The following is a 27,997-nucleotide window of genomic DNA, read 5'->3' as shown; positions in this document are numbered from 1 at the left end:
GGATGTAAGATAGAGTCTCGCTATGTCAAGGACCACCTCTCCTTTTAAAAATGGACAGGGTTTTTGCTGTGCCCTTCATTAACTGCCTGGCAGGCAGAAATCCATCCGGTGCAGCTCTCCTTCCTTCCTTCCTTCCTTCCTTCCTTCCTTCCCTCCCTAGCATGGAAGGGCAGCGACTGGAAGAAACGGTCACGGAGGAATACATGTGAGAGAGGAGAAACGGAGAGGGGAGTGCCCCCCCACAAAGGAGGTGCGAGAAAAGAACCCCTTCCACATCTCTTTGCATTTAAACGAGGGCTCACTCCGGATTCCTAGAGAGGCCAGTGGGTGGAATGGGAGGCCAAGGGCTAATCCGGCCCCTTCCTGCTTTACTCCCTCCCCCCTCCTTCCCCTCGTGCGTGGGAAACTGGAGTCCGGATTTCCCAGGAGCCAAAGGCGTGAAGTTTGGCATCTGGAGCAGGGAGAAGGATGGGTGAGTGGAACGGGCCTGAGATTAAGGGAGGGGGGATCTTCCTAGACGACTTCCCCCTTTCCTTTCTTCCTTCCCTGGCCCCCCTCCTCTCATTTTGTTCATCTCACCTCCTTCCCCTCTACTCCTGCCTTGTCCATCTCAATGCACGTTTGCAAACTGGAAATCCAATCATCGTAGTCATCATCTCCTCTCCCCCCCTTCGGAGATTTGCGCTGCAAAACTGTGCAGCGCCTGGCGCGCGCCGATCCGCGCAGTATCTGCGGGGCGTGGGGGGGGCAGGCAGGCGCGCGAGTGCTCAGCTGGGTGCAAACTGCGGGGGCGCCTCCGAGCTTGTCCCATGACGCTTTCCTGCCGGCTTGGAAAAGCCCATCCCTTGGCTAGCGCCTCCGGAGCCTGCGCGGCGGGGTCTTCTCTGTATTGGAGCGTGTGAGAGATGTGAACATGCCCAGGAGCAGCGAGTGAGGCCGCCGCTTGCCCTTAACTGGTGCCCTTACTTGTTGGACGACTCCCCTTCCCGGGTTACAAAATGAAGGCAGCGCAAAAGCGGGAGGGGGGAAAGGGGGGCATGGAGGGTTGTTTTTTTTTTGGAAGGGGTGGCTAAATAAAAGGTGCCCTTTATGAAGAGAGGCGTTTCTCCTCCCCCGTTTTTTTTTAAAAAAGCATCTTCTTTTCTCCCGTTTTGTGTCGTGACTGGGCATCGGAGGTCTGGTTGGTTTGCGCAAGGAAAAGGAATCTAGGCAGCTGCCTTATACTGAGTCAGTCCGTCTCGCCCAGTAATTGTGCACACGGACTGGCAGCAGCTACCCAGGGTTTTAGGCAGGGAGTTCTTTCCCAGGGACCAAACCGAGGCCTGTTTGCATGCAAAGCAGGTGCCCTACCACTGAGTGATGATCCTTCCCCTAAAAATAAAGTAAGATCCTAGTCCTCACGGTTCTGAGTAAAGGGCTGATTTAAACAGAAACAGAGGAGGACACATAACTGAGTCAGACCACCATGTAGTTAATATTGACTACACTGACGGGCAGTGGCTCTCCAGGGTTTCAGGCAGGGAGTTGCCCGGCCTTACACAGAGATGTTGGGGATTGAGCGTGGGAGCCTCTGCATTCAAAGCAGATGCTCTACCGCTGAGCTACGGCCCTTCCCAAGGAGGTCTGGGCGGGGGAGGGGGCTGATGCTGGATTTCTCAGTCCACGATCCTATAACCAGAGACTGGGAGCCAGTGGCCCTCCGGATGTTGCTGCTGGACTACAATTCCCATTGGCCCAAGCCAGCATGGTCAATGGTTAGGGAATAATGGGAGTGGCAACTTCTGGAGGGCCACAGGTTCTTGATCTGTGCTTATACATCCTGACAGGTCAGTCCTGTACATGTCTGCTCAAAAGCATTGCCTGCTGAGTTGAATGACTATAGGATTGCCCGCCTTAATCCTGGAGCAAATCCTGTGGCTCCTCCTTTTTATTATTTATTCATCTATTATTTGATTTATATCCCACCCTTCCTCCCAGTAGGAGCCCACTGCTTTGCACACAGAAGCTCCCAGGTTCAAGTCCCAGCATCTACAGGTAGAGCTGGGAAAAGACTCCTTGCCTGAAACCCTGGAGAAGCTGCTGCCAGTCAGAGTAGATGATACTGAGGAAGATGGACAGCTTCCTATGGTTATTATTATCAGTGGTGACTGGTGGCTCCATGTCAGCAGGGCAGTGGAATCCGGGTTTTAATCTGAAGTACATGGGACAGCTCATTGCAAGTTCGAACTAAAACCCGGAGAGGATTTAACTGCTGTGCTGTTTATTTTTATTAACTAATTAGGATACCTGAAAGACCATCTTACCCCTTATATACCCAGTCAATCACTGCGCTTTGCAGGTGAGGGCCTCCTGCAGATACCATCTTATCAGGAGGTCCGTTCTGCACAATATAGGAAACAGACACCTACCCTGTGGCGGCACCTACCCTGTGGAATTCCCTCCCCTTGAATATTGTTGGAAGATTCAGGACAAACAAAAGGAAGTACTTCTTTACTCAGCGCATAGTTAAATTATGGAGTTTGCTCCCACAAGACACAGTAATGGCCACCAGCTTGGATGGCTTTAAAAGAAGATTAGACAAATTCATGGAGGACAGGGCTATCAATGGCTACTAGCCATGATGGCTGTGCTGTGCCACCCTAGTCAGAGGCAGCATGCTTCTGAAAACCAGTTGCCGGAAGCCTCAGGAGGGGAGAGTGTTCTTGCACTTGGGTCCTGCTTGCGGGCTTCCCCCAGGCACCTGGTTGGCCACTGTGAGAACAGGATGCTGGACTAGATGGGCCACTGGCCTGATCCAGCAGGCCCTTCTTATGTTCTTAGGCAGGCGCCACCTCAGCTATCTTTTCGGCGCCTTTTGAAGACTTTCCTCTTTCAACAAGCCTTTTAGGTTGAGACCTATCCCAGTCTGCGTCTGTGTTAGAATTGCTTGTTAATATGGGTTTTTTTAATAATGTTTTTAACCCTTTTTAAAAGATGTTTTAAAATCTTTTTTTTAAATGTTTTTAAAGTTGTTTTGTTTTAATGTATTTTAAGGTCTGTTTTTATGATGTTTTAAAGTGTTTTTAGCGCTTCTGTTTGCCGCCCTGGACTCCTGCTGGGAGGAAGGTGGGATATAAATCAAATAATAAATAAATAAAAATAATTGATTGACCGTGTGCTGTAGCCACAATTACAACTGTCTTTTTTTTTCCTGTCAGGGAAAAGGCTGGACACCTAGGCCTTGAACATTGTCTACTGCTGTGTAGGTTCCTCCTGGCTTAAGGATCCCAATGTCCTCCATTTTTCCTGAGAGATGCATACCCAAACATACACAGAGGGACCCACGGCCAGGAATTTGTATATTTTTTGAGACATGAGTGCCTGAGGTAAAGCATTTGGGCTAAGCCTGGATAAGGCTCACCATCTTTGAAAAGAGAGAGTGAAAACGCTGAGCACAGGCCGGCTTTTGGCCTTGCACCTCTGGCTGACAGCTGCGTGTAAGGACAGGAAGTTCTTTCAGGAATGAAAATGGAGGGGCAGGACTCAAAAGGCCTCAAGCCGTTGACAGGTTTGGAAGGAAAGCTCAAGGGCTCTCAGCTTGGGCCCACAAGGGCATTTCTTGGCTGGGCACCATCGCAACAGGTCAAGCAGGAACCAGACGAGGGCCTGTCCCCCTGCTGGGAGACCCAGTTGGAAGAATTATCCAAGCCTGGGCAGTCTCCTCAGTCCGGATGGGGCCACCCTCAGTTGGTGGAGCCCACCCCCTGGGATGACACCAAGGCCTTCCTGGCCTCTTTCAAGGGTGCTGTGGAGGCCGGCCGGTGGCCTCGTGAAGAAGGGCCCCCCCAGCTCATCCTGGACACTGAAAGCGGCAACTTTGGGGCAGCAAAGGAAGAGTTCCCAGGAGGGGACGCCCTGGGTAGGGATGCACTCCGCCAGCGCTTCCGGGAGTTCTGCTACCAGGAGGCCGAGGGACCCCGTGAGGCCTGCGGCCGCCTCTGGTACCTTTGCCACCGGTGGCTGAAACCAGAGAGATCTTCCAAGGAGCAGATCTTGGAGCAGGTGATCCTGGAGCAGTTCCTGACCATCTTGCCCCTGGAGATCCAGAGCTGGGTGAGGGGAAACAGCCCGGATACCTGTGCCCAAGCAGTCGGCCTGGTTGAGGATTTCCTGCAGATGAAGCAAGAGGCCGAGAGGCGGGAGCAAAAGGTGAGGGACGGCTTTTGCTAACGGCACACGTGCTTGGCGAATGGTGGGTAGACCCTCTGCACAAGTGATTGTGTGTGTCCTTCTGCGGGATCAGGAGCTTCTCTTTTGTGTCAGCATAGGTCAGGGGTAGGGAACCTTTGGCCCTCCCGATCTTGCAGAAATACAACTCCCATCAGCCCCAGCCGGCATGGCCAATGGCCAGGGATGGTCACAGCTGTAATTCAGCAACATCTGGAGGGCCAAAGTTTCCCCACCCCGACATAGATTGAACGTAGGAAACTGCCTTATGCCAAATCAGACCAGTGGTCCATCCAGCTCACTGCTGTCTACACCAGTGTTGTTCAGCATTAGGTCTCCAGATGTTGTTGACTGCAGCTCCCATGATCCCTTGAGAGGTGGCTAAGCTGGGAGTTGTTGTCCAACAATATCTGGGGACCCAAAGTTGACGAAAGGTGGTCTACACTGACTCAGCAACTCTCCAGGATGTCAGACGAGTTTCCCTACTTGGAGATTGCCGGGGATTGAACCTGGAAATGTGACACCCAGCCAATTTGGCCCTTCCCAAATAGGAACGTGGAAATCTTGTAGGAGTGAGTTCCACAGTTTAACTATGTGCTGTGTGAAGTACTTTCTTTTCATGTGTCCTGAATCTTCCAACATTCAGCTTTGTTGGATGCCCACAAGTTCTAGCGTTATCTGTTTTATACACGTTTAATGAATTATACACCTAGTTCATTAAGGAACAATGTTACTTTTTCATCAGCAGTGAAAAAGCGTATTTATATATATATATATATAGTTATTGGAGAGGCAGTGTGACATAGTGTGTACAGCATGTCAGACTGGGACCTGGGAGACCAGGGTTCAAATCCCAGCCACGAAGCTCACTGGGTGAGCTTGGGTGAGTCACTCTCTCTCTCAGCCTAACCTACTTGACTTTCTCTCACAATTTCAGTAAGTTTGGATGTCATGACTTTATTTGCCCCATTTCTGCCTTCACCAGCCTTGTGGCCTCCAGATGTTTTGGACTCCAATTCCCATCATCCCCAGCCAGCACAGCTTTGACCATGGTCTGAGGATAATGAGATCATCAACTATGCTGCCCTGAAGACCCTGGAGAGAGAAGAGAAAATAAAAATGGGGCAGGAGGGGTCTAGTCAACTTCACCGCAGACTGGCCTGGTGTAGTCAGTTTCACACACACACACAATCTAGTATTTTGAGGGAAAATGAGATCCAGGGCCAGCACACCAACCAAGCCCCTCACTTCTTTAGCAGTTTCTCCCTATTTGGTGCCCCTTTTTTATTTGCTTGTTTCTTTAAAAAATCCTCAAAGGCTGAAATGGCTCAACCAATTTTTTTTAAGAATGAGAATGGTCTGCACATGACCTCTGTTGTGTCTTGGCGTGTAGCTATTTATCTGGGCTCTTTCTGGGAGGAAGGACAGGATATAAATGTAATCTGTCTACCTATCTCAAGGCAATACGTGCCAGTGCCTTATCCACAGAGACACAGTTTCAAGTATATGGTTGGGTTTGTTTGCGTGCCCAATGCCAGAGGCTCTGAGTGTATTATTATTTATTCTTAATTATTGCATTTGTTTGGTGATTTCTACAAAAAATGTCTTGTAACTCAGAAAAAAATAAACAGATTAAAACAGCTCACATGTCATTTAAAACCAACTTCATGGAATAAGAATAAAATAAAACAATATTCATGGAATAAGAATAAAATAAAACAGTTCATAACGTTCATCCAACAAGAAGAAGAAAAGGGACAGATCCTAGCCTTTCCCACTAAAAGATGAAGTTCTAAAATAGGCCATAAATCACACCAATCTAAGACCACATCTGCACTTTGCATTTAAAGCAGTATCATGCCACTTTAAACAATCATAGCCTTCCCCCCCCCAGGCATCCTGGGAAGTGTAGTTTGTTAAGGAGGCTGAAAATTGTTTTGAGACCCTTATTCCTCTCATAGAGCTACAATTCCCAGAGTGGTTTACCAGTCAATTCCTCTCCCTAGGGAAGTCTGGGAACTGTAGTTCTGTGCTGTAGAGGTCTCCTCCACAGCAGGCATTTTGTGACTGGTGCCCACAGCACTTTTTAAAAATCCCAGATATGCCCACTGGCCCAAAAAGGTTGGTGATCCCTGCTTCTAACCACTACACCACACTGTCCCATATTTTCATGCCTTTCTTTAAATTTCAGCACACGCGAATGGAGGCCGACCCGGAGAGCTCCCAGCTGGCTGCGGAGCCTTTTCCTCTGGCCGAGTCTATCCCAAGCCCCCCGGATGTAAACCTTCCTTCTCCGGAGCCCCGGAGGAGGCGGGACGCTTGGTCCCGCAAGGAGACCATTGCGTTCATCGACATCTGGAAAGCGGAGGATGTCCAGATCGCTCTGGGGCAGCAGTACCGCAACATGAAGCTCTTTGCCTGGATCGCCGACCGGCTGCGGGAGCGAGGCTTTGAGCGGGACGCCGAGCAGTGCCGCAGCCGGGCAAAAGACCTCAAGCGGGGCTACAAAGAGATCAAGTGTGGGAACCTTCACTCTGGGCGGGCCCCCAAGACCGCCCCGTATTTCAAGCTCCTGGAGCAGTTCCTGTGCCTCCGCAAGGGCATTGTCTGCGGCAAGGTGTGCGGCGCCGGCGTGGTGGAGCGGCTGGACAAGAGGCGGAAGAGGCTGCCCTTAAACCCCATGGCGGCCACTCGGATTGCGCGGGAAGCTGCCAGTGCCGCCACCGCAAAGGCCCCCGAAAACGAGCCGGCGGAGCAGCAGTACGTCACCACCTTGCTGCAGGCTGCCCCTTCCAAAGAACTCCAGGGGATGGCTTGCGAGCAAGGGCAGCAGACCCAGAAGATGTCCAGGGATGGTGATGTGCAAATCATGGAAAAAGCGGACCCTCTGCAGGGCAATAACGGTCCGTTGCCCTCCAAAGAGATCCCTGCTGAACCTCAGGCTGCAAGTGAGTGACTGAGGGTAATGTCTTTATTTATTCTTTAATTGCTTAACCTCTGTTCCCCTCAGAGAGCTACAATTAACCAGAGTTCCCTGGGAAGAGAGACTGGCTATTCAACCGTTCTAGGAATTGTAGGTCCGTGAGGGGAATAGGGCATCTCCTGACAACTGTCAGCATCCTTAACAAACTACACTTCCCAGGGTTCTTTGGGGAGGAAGCCATGATGGTTTAAAGTGGTGCAATACTGCTTTAAATGTATGGTGCAGAGGGGGACTCGCACTCTTTCCAAAAGATGCTTCTAAGCTAGAAGACAGTGGTGTTGAATATCTCCCTTTTGTATGTGGACGGTGCAGTTTTGGCTACATATTCACGAACTGAGCACTGGAAATGGAAGGAATGATATAAAAAATTTTTTTCATTTTTACGTTACATTTATACCCCCACCATTCCTTCAAAGTGGCATCCGTGCTTTTCCCTATTCCCATTTTATCCTCACAACAACTCTGTGAGGTAGATGAGAGAGTGAGTGTGAGTGAAAGAGAGTGTGAGAGAGTGTGAGGGAGAGTGTGAGAGTGAGAGGGAGGGAGGGGGAGGGAGGGAGAGAGAAAGTGTGTGAGAGAGAGAGTGTGTGTGAGGGAGAGAGAGGGAGAGCGTGTGTGAGAGAGAGTGAGGGAGAGTGTGTGTGAGAGAGTGAGGGTGAGAGTGTGAGAGGGAGGGAGGGGGAGGGAGGGAGAAAGTGTGAGAGAGAGTGAGGGAGAGAGAGTGTGAGAGTGAGAGAGAGTGTGAGAGTGAGAGAGAGTGTGTGAGAGAGAGTGAGAGTGTGGGAGAGAGTGTGTCTAGTGGCCCATCTAGTCTAACTAGCACACAAGAGGTCAGCTAGATGCCTTTGAAAAGCCCACAAGCAGGACCTGAGCCGAACAGCATTCTCCCCACCTATGATTCCCAGCAACTGGTATGCAGAGGCATACTTCCTCCGACAGTGAAGAAGAACATAATCACTGTGGCTAGTAGCCATTGATAGCCTTCTCCTCCATGAATTTGTCTAATCCTCTTTGAAAGCCATCCAAGTTGGTGGCCATCACTGCCTCGTGTGGGAGTGAATGCCATAGTTTAACTAGGCACTGTGTGAAGAAATACTTTCTTTGGTCTGTCCTGAATCTTCCAACATTCAGCTTAATTGGATGTCCACAAGTTCTAGTGTTATGAGAGAGGGAGAAAAAAAATCTCTATCCACTTTCTCTATGCCATGCATAAGTTCATACACGTCTATCATGTCGCTTCTGACTAGACTAAAAAGCCTCAAATGCTGCAACCTTCCCGCACTGGGGAGTCACTCCATCCTCTTGATCGTTCTGCTTGCCCTTTTCTGAACGTTGCCCCAGTGAGCTTCATGGCTGAGTGGGGGTTCGAACACTTGACCTCCAGGTCCCAGTCCAACCTGCTAATCGCTACCAGGGTTCCCAACTGAGGCCCAAGGACCACTAGTGCTCCACAAGCTTCTTTCAGGTGGCCCGCGGTGTGTCTGCAGTAAAGATTTAATTTATTTTACTTATTTATTTATTATACTTGTATACCGCCCCATAGCCGTAACTGTATTTTCATTGCTGCTTTTATTTCCCAGGTTCTTAATGTATCGTATTACAATTTAAATTCTGTGGAATTGTATGGGATCCAAACTGGAATGCAATAAAACAGTGTAAGAAATAAAAGAGGCCATAAAAGCACTATTAAAAATCACACAGCACTAGCTCAGCTAAATGCTACAACCGACAGAAAAATCATGATATGGTCCCCCAAGAGCCTCCGAAATTTTTACGTGGTCTGGGGGGGGGATTGGGGAACCACAGCGCTAAACCATGCTGGTTCTCAGTGGGAAGTTCAAGACAGTTGGGACGAAGAACATCTATACCTCCTCTCATTTACACCTCCTCTCGTTTTACATATTTTTATGCCACTTATCAGGCAATCCTCACGAAGCAGTATATGTAAAATTGTTAGAAGTGTCAGTAGATGACGACATCTCATCCCTTCTCCTGCTGAAGCCGCCTCCAAACTCTGACTTACCATTTCTTGTCCGCTTGCAGTAGTCACACCAGAGAGCAGCTGCTGAGCGGTTGTGGCTTCTCCTCTGCAACACAAGCGTACGTGCATACGAGCAGCTATATGGTGCTTTTCACAAGGCAAAGAACTTTCAGCTGGATATCATTGTCGCTTATGTTGGTGGGCAGCATCCCATGAAGCGCTTCCACTAGCGCAAGGATTCCCGCTTGCACAACCTCTCCCCGCGCCCTCCCTAAATCTGCTCCGGAGGGTTTGGGTCAGTTGAGACTGGCAGCTCCTATATCAGTGGAGCAGTGAATCTGTTCTGGGTTTTAGTCCAGGCTTTCAGGAAACTGTCCAAGGTCCTGAACCGGAGGGTCTTGGAGGACCATTCAACATTTTTCTGCCTTTTGTAATGCACTGTGTTAGATTATCACAGTTTTTGTTGAGTCAAGATTACACTTAGTAATTCTAGTCTCCTATTAACTTTGCTGCTAATCCTCTACACTCCTTTCGAGTGCCATCTTCCCCTGTCACTTCTGGTCTTCCACGTAGACCGCTGGGTCCTAGGAACGATGAAGCAGCTCCTGTGTCTGCTGTTCACAGCTTGCTCACTGCTCTTCAGAGACCTGCGGCGGACCCCTGAGTGGTGGTCCACGGGCCACAGCTTTGGGAAACCCCGGTTCTAGAGAATGCTTTTCATTAGGTGACAAATAAACAAAAATGACGACTGATGGCGCTGTTTCCCTTCCACGCTGCACCTTTCCCCCTCCTACCTTTGTTTTCCTGCAGATGTTGTGGAGGAGCCCAGGAGGCTGCCTGTGAGCAACACCGAGCGCATGCGCTATAGGCGGGAGCGCAACTGGAGGCAGCGCTTGGAGTCTACCCGGCGGCTGGTGGACCCCTTATCTTTGTCGTCCTCCTCCTCTTCCTCCTCCAAGATGAATGCTGACCTTGTGGACACGCTCCGTCAGCTGCACCAGCAGGACTTGCGGGCCTTTGAAAGTGCGAGGCAGGAGGAGCGGGCGGAGGACAAGCAAGAGAGGCAGCAGGAGAAGAAGGAGCGGGAGGAGGACAGGGCCACAACCCATCGCATGATTGCTGCCATTGAACGCTCCCACCAGACCCTGGCAGATCTCATGGGAAGGCAGACCTCCGCCATGGAGGCCATTGCGACTGCTTTTTCCACCCCAAGGTATCCCTCTCCCGGCCCCTTTCCAGGCTGCAACGTGTACCCGGGGTTCAGCCCCCCATGGTCTGCTCAGCAGTCTGCTCCTAACTCCAGCGAGAGGCAGGGCAACGCCTCTGGGAACAGCGCAACGCATTTTCCCATCCCGGATGACCCCGGGGCGCACATTCCTGCCACAGCCCAAAATGTTACTACGAGGCCTGACCTGGCACTGGCCCCCCTCTGTCCCTCTGCTAGTTTCCCCACTGACCTTGATCCTTTTCCTCCCCTGCCGAAGCAGAGTCCTGAGGAGGTATCAGCTACCTCGCCGGCAGCCCCCTACTCGCCCCTCGGCACCAGGTCAAGGCAGACCGTAAAGAGAAAAAATTGTGACTGAGCAATGCGTCGCTGTCCCTATGCTTCCAGATCTGACCAAGTGTTTTAGTTTTTGCCTTACCAAGCCACTTTGTTCCTTTCTTTTTTTCCTTTTGAATAAAATATATGAAGTTTGTTGTTTCACCTTCATGTCTGCCTCAGTTTCTTCCTTTGCCAAACCTAACAGCATAAGAAGAATCTGGCTGCTGGGTCAGGCCAAAGGCCCATCGAGTCCCCCCTCCTGTTCTCCCAGTGGCCAACCAGCAATTGGTATTCAGAGACTTTCTGCTTCTGACAATGGAGATTTCAAAATGGCTACTAAGCTAAACCAACCAGTTAAAAAGCATGACAATTAAAACAGTTAAAAAAACAAACCAGTTCATAATCAAAATTTTATTTCATGAATTTCTCTCATCCTTCTTTTAAAGCAATTTTAAAGCAAAAGGGATTTACGTAACACCTCAGGGAAACGTTCTGTTTTTCAGTAGTGTTCCAATTGCTAGGGCAATGACTGTGAAATAATGCATTGCATTACAATAGAGCTGCCTTTGCCAACCTGGCTGCTTCCGGAAGGTTTGGACTGCAGTTCCCAAGAGCCCTGGCTTTACGGCTGAGTGCGGATTTGAAGCTGGACCTCCCTGGTCCTAGTCTGACACTCTCACCAATACACCATGCTGGTATACACTGGCTCATGTTCTAGGCCAGCCTTTGCCAACCTAGCATCTTTCAGGTGTTTTGGACTACAACTCCCATCAGCCCCTAGCTGGCAAAGGCAACAATAAGGGATTTGGCAGCTAAAGGTTCTAGGGACAAATCCCAATGCTAACTTGTGCCATCTGCCCATTCCTCCTCAGCTGACAGAAAAAAATACTTTCTCTTTTTTCTCCTCTTGCCAGAAACTTTTTAGACAGGAATGGGGTGAGGGAAGGAGGCAGACCACCATTACACAAGCACAGAAATTGGTATTGGTATGATTAGAGATGGATGTGAAAGTTGGACAGTGAAAAAAGCAGGTAAGAGAAAAATCAACTCATTTGAAATGTGGTGTTGGAGGAGAGCTTTGCACATACCATGGACTGCGAAAAAGATCAATAATTGGGTGTTAGAACAAATTAAACCAGAACTGTCACTAGAAGCTCAAATGATGAAACTGAGGTTATCTACTTTGGACACATAATGAGAAGATATGATTCACTAGAAAAGACAATAATGCTGGGGAAAACAGAAGGGAGCAGAAAAAGAGGAAGACCAAAGAAGAGATGGATTGATTCCATAAAGGAAGCCACAGACCTGAACTTACAACATCTGAACAGGGTGGTTTACAACAGATGCTATTGGAGATCACTGATTCATGGGGTCGCCATAAGTCGAAATCAGCTTGAAGGCACATAACAACATGATTAGAGAATCTCAGATTCTGGTTGTGTTTTTATTTTGGAAAGTAGGCAAGCTACTACATATATAGAAATTATATACTGCTTAATTTAAAAAAAAATCTCTAAGCAGTGGGTTTTCGCAGGCTGTTTTGGAGAGGCATGTGTTGGGATGCAGCTTGGATTGCTGGGGATACAAACGATCCAGCCTTTTCCCTCTCTCAAATGTGGGGGTTCTCTGTTGTTCCTTGGGCGATTAGGAAAATAGCATTCTGCAGTTGCTCTGAACCAGCACTTGGAATGAACTAGTTCTATTTACCGACGTTCACTGAATTAGTTCAACGGTTAGTCATGCCCATTATTTTCAATGGGTCTGGATACAACCCATGGCAACACTATATAGTCTTCCCATAAACTTCTGTGGGAGATCCTTTCAGCTGCAAATGCTGAGGATTAAACCAGGGCGTTGCGCAGAGAACACAGGAGGCTGCCTTATGCCCCATCAGTCTTTGGGCCCATATAGCTCAGTACTGACTCCACCTGGGCTTTGCCAACATGGTGCCCGTGAGTGTGATGGCACCCACAATGTCTTACCAAGTTGCCCACTGAACTCTCCTTTTCCCCCGCCCCCACTCCCAGTGTAGGATTTGAAGTCTACCCTTGAGGAAGCTGTCCCACTTTCTCTTCTTGCTAGGTGCTCATGTCAGACCCCTTCTGTGGCGACAGGGGGAGAGCAAGGCCAGCCTTAGGGGTGGATGAGCTGGGCGGTTGCTCAGGGTGCCGAGCTGAGGGTGGCACCTAGCTGAACTGAAGCGGGTGCAAAGCTGAGCTGAAAAGGGTGCTGAGCTGCAGGGGACCCCAAGCTGAGCTCAGGGGCTGTGTTTTTTTAATGTAGCATCTGCAATGAGCTAGGATGGCAAAAAGCGCCTGTAACAAATTAAACCAGAACTATCACTAGAAGCTAAAATGATGAAACTGAGGTTATCATACTTTGGACACATCATGAGAAGACATGATTCATTAGAAAAGATAATAATGCTGGGATCAACAGAAGGAAGTAGAAAAAGAGGAAGGCCAAACAAGAGGTGGATTGATTCCATAAAGGAAGCCACAGACCTGAACTTACAAGATCTGAACAGGGTGGTTCACGACAGATGCTCTTGGAGGTCACTGATTCATAGGGTCGCCATAAGTCGTAGTCAACTTGGAGGCACATAACAACAACAAACCTTTTTCCCGGGGTTTAACAGAGTATTTGGGTACTAACTACAAAAATGATCTTCCTTCTATTAGCTTTCCAATATGCTTCTCTTTCAGTTTCCACTTGGATGATATTTGTGCTAGGTAACAATCAAAGCTTTACTTTATGTTATTCCTGAGCGCTTAGCACTTCAGAGAAACCCTCTGCATGGCCCTGCAAAACTGACTGGTGTGTGTGTGTCTATCATGCCCTTACTCCCAAAGGAGCCCTTGGTGGCAAACATAAGAAAACAGCGTAACAACAACAACAAAAAGAGAAGCATTCTCAAAATAGTCTAAAAACATTCTAAACCACAGGTACCGTTTTAAAAGCCTGTCTTCAAGGCGCTAGAAGGCTATGTACACACCACACATTTAAAGCACATACATTCTCCCAAAGAATCCAAGAAACTGTAGTTTACCCCCAGGGGAGCTTTAATTCCCAGCAACCTTAACAAACTACAGTTCCCAGGATTCTTTGGGAGAAGTCATGTGCTTTAAACGTATGGCGTGTGGCTGCACAGGGCTACCCCATCTGCCCCCTTTGGAAATTCCAGCATATTGCTTTCACGCCAGGTCCACGAAGGGTTAAAGCGACAGAGCGTGTGGTTGCTAGAGCGACCGAGGGAGGGACGTGAGAGTGAGGTCCGGGGGAGGACCTTAGGTGACTGGCAAGTTCCTTCCTGTTGCTGGAGGGGGCGGAGAAAGGTGAGGGGGGGGGCAAGCTTTGTATTTTGAATCGGCCTCCAGCTCAAAGGGTCTGCATTGCACTATCCGTGCAGGAAATGGGAGATCTTCCCTTTGTAAAAGGTGAGTGTCTGATGTAGGAGAATTGCAGGGAGAGGTGATGCAGGTGCAGAACATTACTGTGGTTAATAATAATTTCATAATGATAACTGATGAAAGAGAGAAATTGCAAAAAAGGAAAAAGAACTTGAGCCACTCATCTATGCCTGAACGATGTGCAAATAATAGCAATTCATAATAATGATTTCCAGAGAGGTAGCCGTGTTAATGTCTTGCAGCAAATCCCCTCCAAAGGGTCTTGTGTTACCTGGAAGACTAACCATTTTATTGTGGGCTTTGGTGGACTACAGTCCGCTTCATCAGATGCATGTTGAGTCACAGGTATACATCGTATTTGTAGTTCTACAATACTTGCCCCCCAACACACACACACCAAGGTTGTAGTCTAACTAAACACAGTGGGATTTGCTTTTGAGTAATTATGCACAGGATTATGCTGCAAGTGTCCTTAGTGTGGTATAGAGATGGGTGAATCTATCAATTTCAGCTTCTCATTTCTCGAATCTTAAATTCAGTTCTCCACCTTTTTGCATCAGTTTACCTTTTTTTAAAAAAAAATACCCTCAGGAAAGTTTGTCAGTATTGTAGTGTGAATTTCTCATGTACACATTTTTGTGTGCTGTTTTGCCTAGTATGCATTTTTGTGTGTATGAATTTCATTAATATACTCTATATTTATGCACGCCCTGGTACACATTACGTGGCTGGAGGACTGCACTGCAAAATGTTTAGAAGTGTGATAGGGTCGCCATAAGTCATAATCGCCTTGAAGGCATATAACAACAACAATTATTAAATTTATATCCTACCCTTCCTCCCAGAAGGAGCCCAGGGCAGCAAGCAAAAACACTTAAAAGCGCTTTCAAACATCTTAAAAACAGAAGACTTTAAAACATATTAAAACAAAAATCTTTAAAAACATTTTAAACAAAACGTATTAAAAACAACAACTTTAAAAAACAACTTTAAAAGCTTTTCCAACACAGATGCAGACTTTAGTTTTGTTATAAACAAAATGTAACTGTTTAGTACTTGTTTTGTGTATTGGTTATTTTACTGCTGGTGTCTATTTCTGATTGTATGTGGCTGTAAATTGTTTTTAAGTATGAATTTTAAACTGTTGTAACCCACCGTGGGACTGCAGGGTGAAGGACAGGTAATCAATTAAATAATAATAATAGCTGTTTGGGGTAATATGCTCATATTCGTCTGATTTGGGGAGCCCAGTATAGTCGTTTCATTAATAAATAAAAATTGAACCAATAAAAGAGGGGACGGCTTAGGTTGGAATAGAGCACGGTTTATTTTCCCCCAGTGGGCCAGATCTGTATCTGCCCTACTTCTTTTTGGCCCAATTTGGCAGTGGGAAGAGACACCCACCTGTCAGTTGTTTGTCATCACAATGGCATCGGGACGAGGGTTTTTAAAGTCACCCTCAGAGCGTGTCTTCAAAGAGGTCTGCTCTTTGAAGAGCAAGGGATCTTCACGGAACCCCCTGCTAAAATGGAGAACTCTTTCAACAAGCCTACTCAGACATATAAATCAGTTACCTATATTCATTTTAAAAGTTTTACTGATTTTTTTATGTGTGTTTTAATGATAATTATGGTATGTATATTTAGATATATATTTTACTAGCATAGTGCATTTTTAGCTGTATTCGATATATAATTTTTTTATGTACACCACGTCGTTCTTTCATTTCTGTGGAGATACGACGCTGTCTGTACTTTTTGGAAACAACTGAAGACGTTGTTTTGACAAGCTTATCCAGCTGGATGAAAAGGTCTCTGCCTTAGGTGTTAGTTTTGACTTCTTTTAAAACTTATCTTCAGGTTTTTTAGATTTTGTTTTTAAAAGTATTTTTCACTGTTTCTGTGGTATGTCTGTAAATCACCTTGAGGTGTCAGCAAGAGACTATTCATAGATCAATGAATAATTATGAATAATGGGCGGTATCCAAGTAACTCGTTCTCAGCGTAAGAAATTTTACTTGTGCAACAAAACTCCCCGCTCCCCTCCCTGTGTGCCCCATGCTCCCCAATCTGCTCCAAAGGGTTGGGGAAAGCCCCAGAACTGATTGGGGGGAGAGGGGTAAAGTTCTGTTGTGCAAATGGAGATCCTTGTGCTGATGGAATTCATTATTATTATTATTGGTGATAGTTATAAATAATTTATTAATAATTTATTAGTACAGTAGGGCCCCACTCATACGGTGGGTTACGTTCCGGACCCCCACTGAAAAGCAGAACTCATTGAATAGAATGGCGCGAAACGCCCAGAAACTGCCATAAAAGTGGAACAAGTGCCGTATGAGTGGGGCTTTAGTCTAATTGCGTCTACTTGAGACCGCCGCATTAGTGAAGCGCTGTAAAGTGAAGCGCCGTAAAGCGGGGCCCTGCTGTAGTATCTAGTGATTCATAAATCTTTCCAAATAAATAAAAGTCCTGCTTCTCACACCCAGTCCAGTACATTTGGTAAGAAGACGTGGAAAAGATAGAAGCAGAGATAACAAAGCTGGGCTAAAGTTTCCCTCAATCTGGGGGAAAGAAAATGGCTTCCAAGGAGAAGGACGAAGTGGCGGCTGCCCCCTTGGGTCCCCGCAAATCTTTTCAGACGGAGTGGGCAGTTGAAAATATGGCGGAGGGAGGCCCTGAAGGACAGGGAGACGTTCCCGAGGAAGTCAGAGTGAGCAATCATACTGCCCTGGTGAAAAACGAAGAGTCCGCTGCCTGCGAGGATGTCTGTGTGAGGGATGTCACAGCAACAGTGGCGGCATCTCAGTCGGAGCCAGTCAACCCCCCGCTTCCAGACCCGCCATGCTGGGATGACATCTTTCTGACCTCCATTGAGAGGGCAATCAACACTCGCCCGGGAAAGTGGATGTCCCAGCTCATCCCAGGCCTGAAGGAAGAAGGGCTGCGATTGGAAGACCGGGAAGTGGGGGACTACGGGAAGGTAAAGGCGGCTATCTTGCGAGTCGATGCCATCAGCACGGAAGTCCAGAGGCAGCACTTCCGCCTGTTTCAATACAAGGAGGCCGACGGGCCCCGCGAGGCCTGCAGCCGCCTATGGTTCCTTTGCCATCGGTGGCTGAAGCCAGAAAGGCACACCAAGGAGCAGATCCTGGAGCTGCTGATCCTGGAGCAATTCTTGGCTATCCTCCCACTGGAGATCCAGAGCTGGGTCAAAGATGGCTGCCCGGAGACCTGCGCCCAGGCAGTGATGTTGGCTGAGGATTTCCTGCTGAGGCAGAGAGAGGCTGAGAGGCCAAAACCGCAGGTGAGATCTTTTCCACCCTGGTTGTCCCTTGGCATTTGGTCTCTTAAATCATTAATCCAGGGGTGGAGAACCTCAGGCCTGGAGGCCAAATCTGTCCCCCAAAAGTTTGTCTGGCCCTTGGGACTCTCCCCATGTTACCCCCCTTCTCAGACACACCCCTTCTTCCCATGCCACACCCCTCACCAGCCTTGCTTCACACCCTCCTTGAGAGCTAGGAACATAAGAAGGTGCCTTATACCTAGTCAGACCAATGGCCCATCTAGCTCAGTATTGTCCCTTGCTGACTGGCAGTGGCTGTCCAAGGTTTCAGGCAGAATTCTCTCTCCCAGCCCTACCTGGAGACGCCAGGGATTGAACCTGGGACCTTCTGCATGCAAAGCAGAGGCCCTACCACTGAGCTATGTCCCTCCTCCAGGTTTTTTGAACCTGGCTGGACTGTGTCCTTGCACTCTGATTGTACCTCTTGCCTGTCTGGATGGAGAAGGGAGAGGAGCGTCTGTAGAATCCAGCCTACTGTACAAAGGTAAAATCTGCACATATTGCTCCACCTGCTTTTGCCTCTGGCTCTGCCCGTCGCTGGCATGCGGCCCCCCAACAGGTTGCCTAAGAAGGGAATGTGGCCCTCTGGCTGAAAACGTTGCCCCACCCCTACTGTAAAGCTCCTTTGGGGCAAGGACCTCCCCTCTCCGTTTTATTAATGTTTTAAAAAAACAAAATAAAATCTGTATACCTCTATGGTGTTGTAACAAAACCTCAGGCCTGGGGCAAAATGTGGCCCTGCAAACCTCTCAGCCTGATTCTTGGCACTCCACAGGCTTCACCCCTTCCTCTGGCTTGTCTGGGTGAAGGACAGAGGTAGGTTTGTCGAACGTGGTCTCCTGTATGAAGGTGACATTGACATTTGTTGCTTTGACCACTTTTGCCTCTGGTGCCACCCACCACTAGCACGTGGCCTCTGGAAGGTTGTCAAGAAGGCAATGCGGCCCTCAGGCTGCAGAAAGGTTGCCCACCTCTACATTAAGTGATTAGGGCACAACCTTGTGTGCCGGTATCCGCGGGTGCCTCCACACTAGGTGACTCTGGAATGGCCACTCTTTGTTTATGCACCTTGGATAGGGCATCTACATTTTATTTTATTTAGACCATTTTTGTACCACTTAGTGTATAAAGATATCTCAGAGGTGTAAAGAGAATAAAAGCAACAAGCTGAGTGGGTCAAGCGTGTGCTTGGCATGTTGAAGGTCCCAGGATGGAGCAACCCCCTACAATTTATTTATTTATTTATTTGTTGTTTAAAATATTTCTATCCCGCCCTTCTACCCTACAAAAGGGCACTCAGGGCGGCTTACAATAAAATCAAGCACGTACATAATAAAATTGTACACAATAAAAATCACAAAAACATTAAAATACATAAAATAATATATATATATACATATACTTGCAATAAAATCGAGCACGTACATAATAAAATTGTACACAATAAAAATCACAAAAACATTAAAATAAATTAAAATACATAAAATGCAATTAAAATACATAAAATAATATATATATACATATACACACACATACACATATATGCATATATAGGGAGTGGTACTGAAGGGACTACTGAGGTAAAAATTAACATAGAAGACAAAACCAGTGTCAGGCTCTACCTTCAGTCCCTCCCAAAGGCTCTCCGGAACAAGATCGTTTTCAGAAGTCTCTGGAAAACCAGCAGGGAGGGAGCAGAGCAGGCTTCTTGGGGTAGAGTATTCCAAAGCTTGGGGGCCACAGCTGAAAAGGCTCTCTCCCGCGTGCCTGTCAGTCTAACGTCTTTCACTCCAGGCACGCAGAGGAGACCCGAGGAAAGGTTGCAGCATTTGTGGCTTCTTAGTTTAGAGGAAAGGCGGAGAAGAAGCAACATGATAGAAATATGTAAAAAAGATGCATTGGGTGGAGAAAGTAGATAGAGGAAACACTGGAACTCATGGACGTTTAATGAAGCTGAATGTTGGAGGATTCAGGACAGACAACAGAAAGTACTCCTTCACACAGCGCATAGCTAAATTCCGGCATTTGCTCCCACCAGAGGCAGTGATTGCCGCCAACTTGGATGGCTTTGAAAGAGGATTAGGCAAATCCATGGAGGACAAGGCTATCAGTTGCTACTAACCATGACAGCTATACTCTGCCACCATTGTTGGAGACAGGATGTTCTTCTGAACGCCAGTTGCTGGGAATCACAAATGGGGAGAATAGCTGTTGTGCTCAGGTCCTGCTTGCAGGCTTCCCTCTGGGGCCTCGGTTGGGCCTCTGTGTGAACAGGATGCTGGACTAAATGGGCCTTTCGCCTGGTCCAACAGGGCTCTTTTTATGTTTTAAGTACAGTAGGGCTCCACTTTTCGGCGACCCACTTTTTAGCGGCCCTCTAATACGGCGGCTAAAATTAGGGTAAGGCCCACTCTTACAGGTGTCGGGTGCCATTTTATTGAAGGAGTTCCACTTTTTGGCAGTTTTCGCTTTTGGGGGGGTCTGGAACGTAATCCACCATATGAGTGGGGCCCTACTTGTATTTCTTTCTTTATTATTTGATTTATATCCCACCCTTCCTCCCAGTAGGAGCCCCGGGCGGCAAAGAAAAGCACTAAAAACACTCTGAAACATAAAGACCTTTTAAAAAACACACATACAAACGTTCTTAACTCACTGTTCTTGGTTATGTTCTTAATCCACTTAAAACTGGCGTGGGGAACCTTTGGCCCTCCATACGTTCTGGAACAAGGAGTCCCATCAACCCCATGTATGGCCCATGACCAGCGATGATGGGAGATGTAGTTCAGCAACATCTGGTGGTAGAAAGACCCTTCTCTGCCTGACACACCGGGTGGCTCCTGCCAGTAGTAGCTCAGTAGACGGAGCATCTGAGGTCCCAGCTTTAATCCCTGGAAACTCCAGGTAGGGATGGGGATGTTCACTGCCGGAAACCCTGGAATGCTGGTGCCAGTCAGTGTGGACAGTACTGAGCAAAGGGGACCAAACGTCTGACTCGGGGTATAGCAGCTTCCTATGTTCCTGCACCAGTCAGAGTAGATGGCGCTGGGGCAGGTGAATGACTAGCCTGATGGGGGGGATCGAGCATTCCTAACGTAAGCAGAAGAGCCCTGCTGCAGGGTCAGGCCAAAGGCCCATCCAGCCCAGCATCCTGTTCCCAACAGTGACCAGCCAGATGCCTCTGGGAAGCCCACAAGCAGGGCACGAATGCAAGAGTTTGTTCTCAACAGCTGGTCTATAAAGGCCAAGTATTAATCATGATGGGTTGCGTGCAAGCAAGGCTTACTCAGGGTAGACCCATTAAAATGGATGAACTTAAACTATGTACATTAACTCCAGTGAGTCTAAATAGGACTAGCATTGAATACCACCTGGTATTACTAATAACTACGGTATTATTAATAAGTACTTGCACAGGATGGGAATGCATCTGATTTTTTTTTTCAGTTCTAACCTGCCAAATGCAGCAAGGAATATTGGGCAGGTCTGAGGATTGCCCAAGCGTGTGCTCAAGACCTACCCTTTCCTGTAGCCTTCTCTATCCCTGTGCTGTCACTCAGCCCCTGAAGAGGATCCTTCTTGCTCTTTCAGGTGCCAGAATTGTTTGAGGAGGCCAGCGGGGTGTCGCTGGAGGGAGAGGGAGCTCCATTGGATGCTGGCCAGAGGCAGCTGGGCCTGGAGGTCAAGCGGGAGACTCTTGTGGATGATGGCGCATTAGGTAAGGCCTGGCGCTCATTTCCGTTTTTAAATTTGCTGGGTTACTATTGGAACGCATAAAACAGAACTGCAGCAGCAACTTCTCCTCCTTGGACTTCCCGCTGCTGTCTTTGACCCAAACCATTAAGCAGAGGCAAACTGGCAGAGACGGGGGGGGGGAGAGACAGGGAAGGACAGAGAGAAACAGGGAGGGAGGAAGGGAGAGAGAGGCTAGGAGAGAGAGGGAGGGAGGGAGAGGCGGGCTGGGAGAGACAGGGAGGGAGAGGGAGGGACAGAAAGAGACAGGCTAGGAGAGACGGAGGGAGGGAGAGACAGGGAGGGAGAGAGAGGCAGGCTGGAAGAGACGGGAGAGGAGAGGGAGGCGGGCTGGAAGAGATGGGAGGAGAGAGAGGTAGAGAGAGACAAGCTAGGAGAGGCAGGAAGGAGAGAGGGAGGGAGAGGCAGGCTGGAAGGGAGAGGGAGGGAGGGAGAGGCAGGCTGGGAGAGACGGAGGGAGAGAGGCAGGCTGGGAGAGAGAGGTAGGCTGGGAGAGACAGGGAGAGGAGAGGGAGGCGGGCTGGAAGAGACAAGAGGAGAGAGAGGGAGAGAGAGACAGGCTAGGAAAGAGAGGCAGGCTGGGAGAGACAGGAGGAGAGAGAGGGAGGGAGAGACAGGCTAGGAGAGAGAGGCAGGAAGGAGAGGGGGAGGAAGAGGCAGGCTGGGAGACACGGAATGAAAGTTATATGAATTGGTTTTCTTGTACTTACTGACGTTTATAATTATTTCTAACATGTTTTGAATTGTTATGCTTAGCATTCAATTTGACATATTGTGCGATACAATGTATGGAGAAAAGTGGCATACAAATAAACAGATTGTGGTGGTTAATATTAATCGCCAAAACTGTTCCTTTGGGATTTCTTTTATGTTCCCTCAGGTGATCTATGTCCAAGTGACAACAATAAGGGGAGTCCCCAGCCGGAGAACTGTGAGCACGAGGAGCTGCAAGGGACATTTGAGGAGGGCGATGAAGAGGCCTTTCCCCTCTTTTGTAAACAGGGAAATCTTCCTGAAAAGCCACCGAGATCGGAGAAACTGTTGAAGAAGCCGCCGAGGAAGAGGGTACAAAAATCCATCCCATTGGCAGGTGGTTACGAAGATCTCGGTGGAGCCACGGCAGAGAAAGACACCAGTGAGGGTGAGCCACCCATAAAGATCGTAGTCTACGAAGAAAACTTCAGCCAGGGTTCAGATCAAGCAGGAGAGAAAATTCACAAATGTTCGGTGTGTGGCAAATGCTTCAGTCTTCGGTCGCGCCTTATCGTTCATGAGAGGACCCACACGGGAGAGAAGCCGTATACATGCTCTGATTGTGGGAGAAGCTTCAGTGTGAGCTCAAGTCTCATTGCCCACAGGAGGACCCACACAGGAGAGAAACCCTACAAATGTTCCCACTGCGCAAAGAGCTTCAGTGTGAAATCAGGGCTGATCGCTCATGAGAGGACCCACACAGGGGAAAAGCCATACAAATGCTTGTACTGCAGCAAAAGCTTCCGTCGCAACTCGGGCCTTGTTAGCCACCAGAGAATCCACACCGGGGACAAGCCGTACCAGTGCTCGGTATGTGAGAAAAGCTTTAGTGACATCTCAAACCTCATCACACATCACAGAATCCACACAGGGGAAAAACCATATAAATGCTTGGAGTGTGGGAAAAGCTTCAGCCAGAGCTCGTACCTGAACAGCCACCAGAGAATTCACACAGGAGAAAAGCCATACGAATGTTCCGAATGCGGGAAAACCTTCAGTGTGAGCTCTCGCCTTAGAAAGCATCAGCGAAGCCATACAGGCGAGAGACCATTTATATGTTTGGACTGTGGGAAAACGTTCAGCGAAAGCTCAGATCTCCTTGCGCATGAGAGGGCGCACACTGGGGAGAAGCCCTATCGATGTTCTTTCTGTGGAAAGAGCTTCTTGCGCAGTTCAGAGGTAGTTAGCCATGAGAGGATCCACACAGGTGAAAAACCATACCAATGCGGGGAATGTGGGAAAAGCTTCAGCGTGAGCTCACGCCTGAGCGCACACAGGAGAATCCACACAGGGGAGAAGCCTTTTCAGTGTGTGGTGTGTGAGAGAAGTTTCAGTTACAAATCGCACCTCATTACTCATCAGAGAATCCACACTGGCGAGAAACCTTTTCAGTGCTCAGTCTGTGGGAAGAGCTTCCGTGGGAGTTCTAGCCTTGTAGCTCATGAGAGGACACATACAGGGGAGAAACCATACCGATGTTTGGACTGTGGGAAAAGCTTTACTCAGAGTTCAAACCTTATTAGTCATCAGAGAATCCATGCAGAAGGAAATTCCTGAAAAGTTTATTGGACGAACCTTGGTAGATTTTTAATCCTCCTCGCCTCCTCTTTTCTTAATGAAACTTGGGTCTGTGGTATTTTATTAGTGGCATGTCTTATCTGGAAGCAGTATGTTTCAGCAATTGCACTGGAATAGCAATGTATGTTATTCTCCCACCACAGAGTAGGGCACCGACATATACCCCTTTAAAAGTGAACAGGGGTGTTTCCAGCCCCTCCAAACCAAAGGTGGGTGGCACTCTGTCATTGCTAATTGTTTAGTCTGTGAAGATTGATTAGTTAAGTGTGTAAAAGGACAGATGGATAGAAAGTAAATCTCTCTTTCCCCAAAATATCTGTCCTGGACCAGCTGTATGCTCCTCCTCCAGACTTGGACTGGGGTGTTCAGAATGTTAAGAGACGCCTTTGAACTCTACAAAGAGGGACCTGATCAGTGGAGGCTGCTCCATTAGGGCAAATTATACACTGCCCAACCAACCTCAATCTGTCCCCACCTAGCCCCCACCTGCCTGCCTTCTTACAGCAAGCCCAGAGGGTGGCACTGCCAGTCAGCATCGTCCTCCTTAGTCTCATGTTGCTTTCTTATAACTCAGCAGGGAGGAGGAGGATGGGGACAAAATTAGAATTCATTGGCTCTGGCTCCACCTACAGTTGGGCACCTTGCCTTCCGCCCTGCCAGTCCTAATGGGTACCAGCCACCACTGGACTGTTTTTTTTGAAGCCACAACCAACCACTTTGCCTTGATTTCTTTGTTATTTATAAGATAAAAGTCCTAGCATCTGAATCCCACTTTGAGAAAGGGACCGATTCTGCTGAATGGAAAGGAACTTCGGAAGGAAACCACAAGCTAAATCCTGATGCTGAGGGCCACCAGAGTCGCCAAGCAGTGAAACAAGGACAGGGGGATACAGTTTCATAATCTTGCATTTATGGCCTCATTTCCACCCTGGAAGATAGCATTCTGTTTTTACTCTCCTCCCGCTCCAGAAAAATACCCAGAGCCTCTGATGTTAGGGAAGTTATATGGCTTAGTTTCCAGAGCGCCTGAGGCTCTGAATGACAGCAAAGAACAGAAGGAGATAAGTGTTTAGGTACATTTTTAATCTTTGTTTCCCCTTTCTTTTCTCTAACAAAAGAGCTGGTCCATATGATCCATAGAATCAAATGGTTAAGCTTTGCTTGGACTGTACTGCTTTAGGCTGAAGTGAGGAGGGCATTGCATGTTGGAATGTTCCCCATCATGAAGAAGAGAAAATCCTTGCAGGCAGATACATAGGATATAAGGGATACAGCTTGGTGGAACACTTCTCCTTGACCTGCTACTTTTCTACATGCATGGTTTATACATACAAACACGCACAGGAGCATTCAAATAGGGGATTTCCTCCCTTCCTCTTTTCATCTAAAGGCTGTAAAGGCCAGGAATGGCTTTATCAATTGATTTTGCTGATTATATACAGAGGTCAAAAGTCTGGGGTAGGCGGGTCCTTTTTTATTTTTTAATTGTCAATAAGGAGACAATTAGTTTTAAGTTGAGGTACTTTGTTGAGAAAACCTGGAAGAGAAAAGCAGGTGGGGGGTGGGGGGATTTCAAACGTGGGAGAGGGAATTCCTACATGGGTATTCAAGGTTTGTTTGTTTGTTTTGTCTTTAACTAGAGAATAATTGGAAATTATCCATGATGGGTAGGTGTAACAGAGTTGGTGCACATGAAAACGGATTTAAGCGTGGGAAATTATTTCTGTTCCTCGCACTCCCACTGAAATCATTGGAACGCTATATCAGCATTGATGCTAAACTCTACTCACTTGACATTGACGTGAGTCCAACATGAAGTTGGCCTTCAAGTCCTGTGTATAAGTTTCACAGCGGACAGTTCCCATCGCTTCTCAGCTTTTGGATAAGGGTCACTTTTTTTCCTTGTCAGAAGCATCAGCTCTTCTGTCTCAAGCTAATCTTGTTTTTTAAAAAATGCAAGTGAGGACAAGGAATTTTTGAACCCGCTCTTAATGCTGAGTTTAAAAGCAAGATTGTAATTTAAATGCCACAGATTGCCTCCTCCCTTCAGACACGTCTGGGAAGGGAGATGGACCCTTTGGCCCTCCAGATGTTGCTGAACTACATCTCCCATCATCCCTGGCCATTGGCCATACTTGCTGGGGCTGATGGGAGTTGTAGTTCAGCAGCATCTGGCGGGCCAAAGGTTTCCTACCCCTGCCTTTGGGGTTTAGGACAGTGTTCTCCAACCTTGGGTCCCCAAATGTTGTTGAACTACAACCTCCATCATCCCTAGCCAGCTTAGCCAATGGTTGGGGGTGGTGGGAGTTGTAGTTTGTAAGTCACTGGTACAGATTGGAAGGCACTTATCTGCACTGTATATGCTCAATTCTCATCAAGGTATATCAAGCCAGCTGATTTGGGCCCCGTGACAACACGCAGCACCCTTCTGCCCTGCGGCATGACATGCTGCTTGCAAAATCACATAGTCACTAGAATTTGAAATCATGTTATAGAGTTGAATAGTCTTTAGTCTTTTTCCAATCTGATGCCCTCCAGATGATGTTGAGCTACAACCCCCCATCAGCCTCAGCCAGGTCAGCCAAGAGTCAAGGATGATGGGAGTTGTAGTCCAACGTCAGCTGGGATCCCACAGTTGGAGAACACTTGTCCAGAAGATGTGCCCCCAGCTTTTCCTGGATGGAGGGAGGTTTATCTCAGCCTTTGTCGTCTTCAACGCTACACCATTCTCAGTCCCAGAAACTCATTGCCTGCCATCCTGTTACAGCAGCTGTGGGGAACCCTTTGGCCCTCCGGATATTGCAGAACTGCCGTTCCCATCAGCCCCAGCAAGCATGGCCAGTGGCCAGCAGTGATGGGAGGTGTAGTTCAGCAACACCTAGAGGGCCCAAGGTTCCTGTATTAAAGGGAGGGCAGGGAGATTTGTTTTGTTTTGTCCAAAGAGAGGTCCCCTCCAGTTGAAGAAAATATTTTCTTTTCCACACTGAAATAAAAGTTTCACCCACTTAATGGTGCCATTTTTTTATTGTTTTCCCCTTACAATTTATACTTCTTGTTGAACTTAGAGGAGTATGTGTGCGTCTTTTGTGTTTAATTCCCTCAACGTAGTTTCAAAATATAACAGCAATAATAAAACAATCATAGCCTTAGAAAACACACACAAATGGAATGGAAGTTGTAGGATTTTACAAAATCATAAAGCTAGGGGGGGGGTTGGGGGGGGAGCCATGAGAGGAGATAGCTGAAAAGGCAAATGCATGGAGAACACATGTGCAGAATGAGAAAGAGCCAGTGTGGTGCAATGGTTAGTGTTGGACTAGGACCTCGGGAACCAGGGTTCAAATCCCACTCAGCAACGAAACAGTGGGTACCTTTGGGTCAGTCATTGTCTTTTACCCCCCTTCCTCATAGGGTTGTTGTGAGGATAAGGGGGGAAGAGAAGTATGTATGCCACCTTGAAGGAAAAGGGGGGATATAAATGCAATGTATATTTATTGTTATTTTATAGAATATACATCATTCTATTTCAGATGTTCAGGCTGTGAATGTGGGTGGTGGTGGTTGCTACTGCTGCTGCTGTAGTTGTTATTATTTGATTTTAAATCTCACCCTTCCTCCTGAAGGAGTCCAGGGTGGCAACAAATCAACAAAACAGTTTAAGAGCAAAAAGAAAAGCATTCTAAAAGCAGTTAAAAATGTTCTTTCATCCAGTGATCTCTAGGTTGCCAGGAACAGTCTCCTTCAGCCATCAAATGCCTGGGTAAACAGGAATGTTTTCAAATTCCTCCTGAAAGTCAAAACATAGTAACAGACAGACACATTTTGCGGGGGAGGACATTCCATAGACAGGGAGCCATCACTGAAAAGGCCCTGTCACAGGTCAATGCCAATCAGGCAGCCCCCAAAATGTAGCCCAAATGGCACCAGCCGCACAGAAAGGGGTGCTAATTGGCAAGGCATCCCAAGTTTTGAAGAAGTACCGAGAACAGTTTGGGGGGGAATAACTCCTAAGGTAGAGAACAGATAGGGCTGGAGTGCTGCCGCCGGTCAGTGCAGGCAATACTAGATTAGATGGACCAATGATCTGACTCAGTATAAGGCAGCTCCCTATATTTTCCTTTCCCCACAAATCCCTTTCTTGATCATGCCTAGCATGGAATCTGCCTTTTCAACTGACCCCACAATCCTCTGTACACCTACTCAGGAGCAAGCCCATTAATCTCCCAGGCAAATGAGAATAGGGACTGGAGCTGATGTTTTAATTCCACCTAACTGCTTTACGGGGGCGGGGGGATTTCAGAAGATAGATGGAGCATTGGTTTCACTCATTGTCATGAGGCACTCACTGCTATAAAAACAATCGATGTTCCTTTGGGGGTCTTAGCTGAGTGGCAGAGCATCTGCTTTGCATGCAGAAGGTCCCAGGTTCAATCCCCGGCATC

General features: G+C 47.8%; 1 protein-coding gene across 1 annotated transcript; it reads left to right on the top strand.

The window, feature by feature from the left end:
* The first annotated feature begins 304 nt into the window (after positions 1–304).
* LOC133378899 (uncharacterized) lies at positions 305–26,751 on the top strand. Its single transcript, XM_061613514.1, has 8 exons — positions 305–472; positions 3,198–4,188; positions 6,398–7,154; positions 9,981–10,745; positions 13,920–13,977; positions 16,679–17,432; positions 21,063–21,189; positions 22,105–26,751. Exons 2-8 carry the CDS (start codon positions 3,502–3,504, stop codon positions 23,532–23,534), a joined length of 4,578 nt encoding a protein of 1,525 aa, XP_061469498.1. The 5' UTR covers positions 305–472; positions 3,198–3,501; the 3' UTR covers positions 23,535–26,751.
* Positions 26,752–27,997: the final 1,246 nt, after the last annotated feature.

This window comes from Rhineura floridana, chromosome 3, assembly GCF_030035675.1.
Source record: "Rhineura floridana isolate rRhiFlo1 chromosome 3, rRhiFlo1.hap2, whole genome shotgun sequence".
NCBI classification, from domain to species: domain Eukaryota; kingdom Metazoa; phylum Chordata; class Lepidosauria; order Squamata; family Rhineuridae; genus Rhineura; species Rhineura floridana.
The sequence above is the reverse complement of the archived record's forward strand: the minus strand, read 5'-3'. Positions and strand labels throughout refer to the sequence as shown.

Coding starts and splice junctions, on each gene's coding strand:
- LOC133378899 (XM_061613514.1), top strand. CDS start 3,502: ATGAAAATGGAGGGGCAGGACTCAAAAGGCCTCAAGCCGTTGACAGGT. Junction 17,433..21,062: donor CTGAGAGGCCAAAACCGCAG/GTGAGATCTTTT, acceptor TTGCTCTTTCAG/GTGCCAGAATTGTTTGAGGA. Junction 21,190..22,104: donor TGTGGATGATGGCGCATTAG/GTAAGGCCTGGC, acceptor ATGTTCCCTCAG/GTGATCTATGTCCAAGTGAC.